The following is an 8,161-nucleotide window of genomic DNA, read 5'->3' on the forward strand; positions in this document are numbered from 1 at the left end:
CATGCATGCGTTCTCTCTCTCTTAAAATAAACAAACTTGAAAAAAAATTAAAAAATAAAAATTACTCATTTTAAGAGCAACTAAAATAAGCAAAACATAGTCATTTATATTTAACACCATTCTGAAGTTCTTCACTTCTTTCTATATATCCAACTTTCAATAAAATAAAATATTTTTTTCTGCCTGGAAAAGCTAATATTCTTTTGGTGCAGGTCTGCTAGTATGAGTTCAGTTTTTGATTGGCAAAAAAAAAAAAAATCATTTTTTTACTTTCATTTTGAAAAAAATATTTCACCAGTATAAAATTATAAGATGACAGAGGTATTTTCCCAAATACTTTAAAGACATCACTCTATTAGACTTTACTCTATTGTCTCCTACTATATATAGTTCCTGATGAGAAGTCTGCTGTACTTCATATCTTCTTTGTTTATATTTCTTTTTTCCACTGTTTGCCTTCAAGATTTTCTCATTTTCTTTTGCTTTCAGCAGGTGAACTATGATATGCCAGCATGGGGTTTATTCATTTCTTTTTTGTTGTTATTTTTCCTGCTCAACTCTTCCAAGGCTTTTAGATCTATAGTTTGATATATTTTACTATTTTTGGAAATTCTCAGTCATTATTTCTTCAGACATTTCTTTTGCCCCCATTTTCTCTTTAGGATTCCAGTTATACTAATGTTAATTTTTTTATATTGTCCTAGAGACCCTGCATATTCTGTACTGGAGCCCGGGGGTGGTAGGGAGTGGTCCTGCTCTTTTTTCTGTTTATGTTTCAGTTTGGTAATTTATAGTAACATATCTTTTTTTAATGTTTATTTATTTTTGAGAGAGAGACAGAGCATGAGTAGGGGAGGAGCAGAGAGAGAGGGAGACACAGAATCTGAAGCAGCTTCAGGCTCTGAGCTGTCAGCACAGAGCCCAACATAGGGCTCAAACTCACAAACCGTGAGATCATGACCTAAGTCAAAGTCAGCTGCTCAACTGAGTGAGCCACCGAGACACCCCTACAGTAACCTATCTTTAAGGTCACTATTATTTTCTTTGCTGTGTCAAGTCTGCTGTTGAGCTCACCTAAAGCATTGATCATTTATTCCCATGTTTGTTGTGGCAGCAGAATTTTGACATATCTTTGGTGGGTCTAGTCTGGCAGATTTATTGCCCACCCCCAGGCAGAACAGATCTTAAATCATATTGGCATAGCACTCTGGGCCTGGCCTCTCTCCTGCTCCTCCTCAAGGATAGAATATTCTTTTCTTTTATGCTTCCCCCTGTCCTAGTGGATCTTCTCATGAACCCTGGGAGCAAGAAGCTTCTTCCCCTAAGATCTAAGGCTTTTGTTCTGTAAGAGAGAAGGGTCTGAGTGAGGCTCTGTGTTCTTCCCAGTGGCAGCTGCTATCCTCAAACAAGCTTGTATCACCAGTGTAGATTTCCTCAATCCACTACCTTGTCCTCAGTGTTTCTCATAAGCATTCAGTGAAGGCCCCTGTAGAGAATATATCATACAAGTGAGCATGAACTCCATCATGTCTGTGGCTCTCAGCCATTCCGTAGTCTCATGCTAGCCTACATTCGGCCTTTAACCAATTCACTTTTTTTTTAAATTTAGCTATATTTTTCTTACCCACTTATATGGCTCTTGACATTTCTTCCTTCAGTGCTCCCCAGTGAAACAGAGCTGTTTCATCTCTGCTTGGAGGGCCTATTATTTCAGGATATTTAGTTGTTCTAAAACCTCAACTCTCTGGGGCACCTGGTTGGCTCAGTCGGTTGATAATCTGACTTTGGCTCAGGTCATGATCTCATGGTTCATGGGTTTGAGCCCTGTGTCAGGCTTTGTGCTGACAGCTAGCTCAGAGCCTGGAGCCTGTTTCAGTCTGTGTCTCCCTCTCTCTCCGACCCTCCCCTGCTCATGCTGTCTTTCTCTCTCTTTAAAAATACATAAATAAAACCTCAACTCTCTAATACATTCCCCCAAAAGTTATGAATTTGTAATTTATCTAGATTTTTCACAGGCTGTAAGCAACACCCTTTCCAGTTTTCTACATCCTATGCAAAAGTAGAAAATCTAAATAAAATTTCAAAATGTTTGTAAGACCCTAACATTGAAAATTAGAAAACATTTAGAAAACACTTAGAAAAATTAAAGAAGACCTAGATAAATTAAAGGATAAACCATTTATCAATTTATCAATTCAAGATTATTAAAGTGCCAAATACACCCAACTTCATCAATAGATTCATTGCAATCCCAAATAAAATGCCAGAAGATATTTTTATGGAAATTTACAAGCATATTTTATAATGTACATGAAAATGCAAAAGGCCAAAGATAGCTAACCTACATTCAAATAATCAAAGTTTTTGGACTTCCACTACTGTTGACCAAGAGTTATTACAAGATTATAGTTATTAACAGATATTGATGCAAATATAAACATACAGACTGAATGCAGTGTACAGCCAGAGGCAGACATGCATATGTGGACATCTGGTTTATTACAAAGGTGCACAGAAGAACCATGGATAAAAGACACACAGGTAGATAGATGCAATTTATCCATAATGTTGAACACTTGGATTCCATTTTGGCTTACAGTTATTTATCAAATCAATTAATACTGAAGTATGAAGTCATACATAGAAAAATGGAGATAGTGAGCCTCAAACAATAGTCATTATTATTTCAGTTCAACTCAACTGATGCTCTAAATATAAAATAAAATTTTTAAAAACTGTGGAGTGTGTATAAAGTGCTTATCGTAATGGAGGACACATACTAAGTGGTTAATCAATGGAATCCACTGTTGTTAAAGGATGGGTGTCAGACAGGAAATCCATGATGGTTCACCTCCAGTGCCCATAAAAACAGGGGAATCCATTCTAAAAAGCCATCTCCCAAGGGGACCTGACACCTGGCCCATGAAGTGGGGAAAGCTACTTGTATCTTTGGTAAGAACTTCCAACAGGGGAAGCCAACTGAAGGCTCATGGGAGCTCATTGCTCAAGACAGTGATGCAGATCACAGTATCCTCTGAGTATCATGGGGCTTTTCTTTCTCCTTCCCAAGCCATAGAATTCGGATATGATAAAGCCTTTGCCTGAATTTACACTGAGCTGGGAGACAAGTCTGGATGTCAGGAAGAGAGTAAGTTAACCTTCAGGATGGTCCCCTAAGTCACATGTTTCTATTATACTTACCCTCCAGTCCTTGTTGTTTACTGAACACCTGTCAAGAACTTAATATAAACTTAGATTTGCTTCAGGCTCCAAGGCAAATAACTTTGTTTTATGACCCATACAGCTATTCTAAGCAATAAATGGGAGACAGACTACTTTTTTCATATATGTTATGAAATATATATACGTTTCACATGTGTTGTTCATATATATGTTCACATATATGTTCATATATACGTTTCACGACTACAGAAATCTGAGACTATTAGAATCGGAATGGTGTTTGGAGCGGTAACAGTTAGGTGGAGGATTCATAGGACCTAGAAGTAGGAAATGATGGGAAGGAAGAGTTTCATACCCTCCAGGTAAGTGAAATCATTTTTATCACCTTTCTTCTTTGCTTCATATCTCCCATATTTATGATGTATGGGATAAAAATGACAATAACTAATATTTCATAAGTACTTCTTATGGACCAGACACTATGCTAAGCTTTACATGCATTGGCTATTTTAATTCTTACACCAACCCTATGAGACAGGAACTATTTACCCCTAGTTTGGAGATAAAGACAATGATTAAATAGCTAAACTTACATGGTTAGACCCACACAGCTGGTATTGGTGTGCCCAGGGGTTGAAAATACAGCTCTATCTGATAAGACTTTGTGCTTTTAACCAGTATTCTATGCTAGACAATAGGTAGTCTAAAACCAGACCATCTAGAAAGATTCATAAACTAATAATTCTCATTTTCTCCCCCTTGCTCTCTTCCTCCTACAAAGTTTACTAAATACCTAACATTTGTGCCCGGCTTAAGGTCAAGTCTGGAGGACCTATATAAATAGGAATAAACTCTGCATTTAGGTGACACACAATCTATTGGGGGAGACACACAAGTAGTCTAAAAGACAGTAGTTTTATTTTTTTAATGTTTATTTTTTATTTTTGAGACAGAGCAAAATTGAGAGGAGAGGGGGGAGGCAGAGAGAGAGGGTGACGCAGAATCTGAAGCAGGCTCCAGGCTCCAAGCTGTCAGCACAGAGCCCAGCACGGGTTTCAAACCCATGAACCGTGAGATCACAACCTGAGTCAAAGTCAGATGCTTAACTGACTGAGGTACCCAGGTGCCCCAAAGACAGTGATTTTAAATATTATGACAGAAATAAATAGAGGACATCTGAAGGGGTCAGCAAATGCCTTTACTGCAGACTTTTAGAAAGCCACCTCTTTCAAGAAATGTCTGTGGACAAATTTTTTCAGTGAGTCAGCATTTTAGTCAAGGCATTGAAATTTAGCATTTGATGAAGCCTAAACCCTCATCTATTTGCCTCTGTCCTTATCCTACTACAGGTTAAAAAGTTGTAATGCATTCCAGATTGTGGAATAATCCACGTCTAAGCCCAGCACCACATGGCAGGTGACAGTGGGGGGAGAGGGAAGGTGAGAGAGGATCCTATTGAGTCCCAGTCTCTAGCAGGAGGAGTGGCAGAGCCTTAATATGCTTTCCCACATTCTGCACCATCATCTGAGACTGTGTCGATCCTGTAGCTGAAACTACTGTTTGGTGAGAAGGCCAATGGGTCTTCCAAGAACACAGACGTCAGGACACTGCTAATCGATCAGAGTATTGGCGTCTATCTTGGTCAATTAGATTTTGTTTGGGGTTAATTAAAGCAGCAACTCATATACCAGAAATATTAAAATAATAAAGAAGATCCTAAAGGTATTATCAGCATTTTTTAAATAAATGCCAATGGAAATTGTACATTTATGATATAATTTATCAAGGTTGAATCTGTGTTCCACCGATGATGAGCTACATGACTATAGATAAAGTTAGTTTGCTTTTCTGGGTTTTATTCCTTATGTGAATAATGGGAATAATTCTACCTACTTCATATAATTACAAGAAACAAATGAGATAGTACAATTAAAAATTTAGACCAGAGCCTAACCCCTAGTACAGCGCTGTGTGATAGAAACATAATACAAGCCACATTGTCATTTTACATGTTTTGGTAGCCACATAAAAAAGCAAAACAAATAAGTGGAATTAATTTTAATAATATTTTGTTTAAGGCAATATATCCAAAATTTTATTGTATCAAAATACTTTACATTGCCTTAGTTTTTTTTAAATTAAAATTTAAATAAAATTGGAACGTCAGTTTCTTAGTCACACTATCCACATCTCCAGCACACAGTGGCCACAGTGAACTACCCTGGCATATGGAGCAGACATGTAAGCACTCAACTAAGCACTATAAGGAGAGATGAGAACAAAACATGGCTCCAGTTTTTTGGACAACTGACCAAGAATGGGTTGAGATCAGGCAACTACTGGTAATTTTGTTAGATGTGATCATGGCTTTGTGGTCACATAAGAAAAGTCCTCAGAGATACGGATAATGAACCATGCAGAGATTGAAATGGCATGATGACTGGGAATTGCATTAAAATACTCTGGCAATAAATGAGAAAGAGGGATGGATGATACAAATGTAGTAAAGCATGAATCATTTTTTAATCTGCATGGTCAATGTAGGAGCGCTTATAATACTACTGTCTTCATTTTGTGTATGTTTGAAATTTTTCATTATAAAATGTCTTCAGTACTGGTAACCTAGGTGGAAAATGAAAGGGCATAATTCAGTAAGTACTTACTATATGCAGGGCTAGTTTTGGTATTTAAAATAATTCTCTGAAGTAGTTAGTAACATTTCCATTTGAAGGATGAAGAAAGTGAAGCTTAAACGAATTGTCAAACTAATGAAAGCAATGTTTGCATTCAGGCCATACAAAAATAAAGACACACCTTGGCCCCACTCACACATCTTTTGGCCCAAAGGAATACATGGATAATGAAACAAAGAAACCACATTCAATGACAGTGATTCGTAGTGTTAAAAGGATCATCCTGGGGACACCTGGGTGGCTCAGGCAGTTAAGCTTCCAACTTCAGCTCAGGTCACGATCTCGTCGTCCATGAGTTCAGGCCCCGCATGGGGCTCTGTGCTGACAGCTCAGAGCCTGGAGTCTGATTTGAATTTGTGTGTATGTGTGTCTCTTTCTGCCCTTCTCCCACTTGTGTTCTGTCTCTCTCTCTCAAAAAGAAACATTAAAAAAAAACTAGTTATATCCTAGATTTAACTCAAAGTGTCTATTTTGAGACTTACTTATGATCACGTGTTGTGTGTGTGTGTACTTATTTTTGTAGATTCCATATGTCAACTAGAACAAGGATGAAAAGTATCCTGGAGTAAAGAGACTGGAGGTTACCACTTGGAGCCTTAATTTAACAGAGAGATTTAATTTAAATACTGGAGCAACAATGATTTGGACAACTGACACTTAAGAGGAAAGATTAGACTGCATTCCTAAATCTGTTTAAAGCCTGTCAAACATTTTTTTCCTTTCTCTTTCTCTGTCTCCCTCTCTCTTCTCTTTTCTCTTTCTCCTCCCATACACTCTCCCATCTCTGATCATTTTAAGAAACATACTTTACCCAAACCAATACCTTAAGTGAGAAATTTTGAGAATAATTTTTTTAAATAACAATGTTATGGTACCATATGCCCAAATCTAATTGTCCTTATTTTCTTCCTGTAGGTGAAGTCACACTGCATTTCCCTCTTGTGTGCTTCCTAATTTCCATGGAAAATAATGTTACAGAATTTATCTTCGTGGGTCTTTCCCAAAATGAGAAAGTGCAGCAACTGTGCTTCTTTTTGTTCTTACTCTTTTACGTGATACTCATGACTGGAAATTTTCTCATTATAATGACTGTTCAAAGGAGTCCCAATCTCAACTCTCCAATGTACTTCTTCCTCAGCTTCCTATCCTTTGTCGACATCTGCTATTCCTCTGTTACAGCCCCCAAGATGATCATTGATTCCCAAGCCAAAGTCAAGAGCATCTCTTTTGGTGGTTGTATGGCCCAGCTCTTTTTCTGCCATCTGTTTGGCTGCACAGAGATCTTTATTCTCACAGCCATGGCCTATGACAGGTACGTGGCTATCTGTAAGCCTCTACGCTATATGACCATCATGGACCTTAAGGTCTGCTCTCTACTGGTGATGACCTGTTGGTTAGGAGGGTTTACGCATTCTTTCGTCCAGACCATGCTCACTGTACGACTGCCTTTCTGTGGCCCCAACCTGATAGACCACTACTTCTGTGATGTCCACCCTTTACTGAAGCTGGCTTGCACAGAGACATATATGGTGGGGCTCATTGTGATAGCTAACAGTGGCATGATTTCACTGAGCTGCTTTATCATTCTTATGGGGTCTTACACTGTCATCTTGCTTTCCTTTAAGACCCGCTCATCAGAGGGGAGGCGCAAGGCCTTGTCCACGTGTGCTTCCCACATCACAGTGGTGATCTTGTTTTTTATCCCCTGCCTCTTCATCTACCTAAGGCCTTCCACCACTTTTACTGAGGACAAGATGGTGGCTGTGTTTTATACCATCATCACACCCATGTTAAACCCTCTGATCTACACCCTGAGAAACATGGAAGTGAAAAATGCCATGAAAAGACTGTGGATTGAATGGTTGTTGGACAGGAATAAGAGAGACTCTGGTGTGAAGCTCAATGGGATTGGTATAGCCTGCACTGTACCAGTTTCCAAAAGGGTTGCTACAGACAAGTCAGTTATCATCTCTTAAACTTTATCCCATGAGAAACAGAGTAATATAGCATAGTCTTGGCTCTGAAATCTAAAGACCTACTTCAAAGGGCCCATTCTACCAGTTACTAGTAGTATGACTTTAGGCAAATAAATAGTCTCATGGTCCTGAGTGAACCTAATGTTTAGAGAAATCTGACACCCAAAAAAACACAGTCCATTTCATAACATATAGTACTGCTGCCTCTAATAGCCTCCAAGTGATATGGACTGTCTGGCATATGTATTCTAATAAAGGAATGAAGAAACATTACCAAATATTAGAATAATATTAAAACATACAGGAGTG

At 38.3% G+C, this 8,161-nt stretch overlaps 1 protein-coding gene across 1 annotated transcript in view; it reads left to right on the top strand.

Moving 5' to 3' along the window:
- The window catches only part of LOC144234220 (olfactory receptor 4S2-like), a 16,849-nt gene extending 8,997 nt beyond the window's left edge, over nucleotides 1-7,852 (top strand). The window contains exons 3-4 of the mRNA XM_077767499.1: nucleotides 3,433-3,545; nucleotides 6,792-7,852. Coding sequence (XP_077623625.1) covers nucleotides 6,836-7,852 — 1,017 coding nt within the window. The 5' untranslated portion in view covers nucleotides 3,433-3,545; nucleotides 6,792-6,835. The remainder of the gene's footprint in view (nucleotides 1-3,432; nucleotides 3,546-6,791) is intronic.
- The last annotated feature ends 309 nt before the right edge of the window (nucleotides 7,853-8,161 follow it).

The sequence above is a fragment of the Crocuta crocuta genome, unplaced genomic scaffold, assembly GCF_008692635.1.
Source record: "Crocuta crocuta isolate KB4526 unplaced genomic scaffold, BGI_CrCroc_1.0 scaffold330, whole genome shotgun sequence".
Lineage (NCBI taxonomy): Eukaryota > Metazoa > Chordata > Mammalia > Carnivora > Hyaenidae > Crocuta > Crocuta crocuta.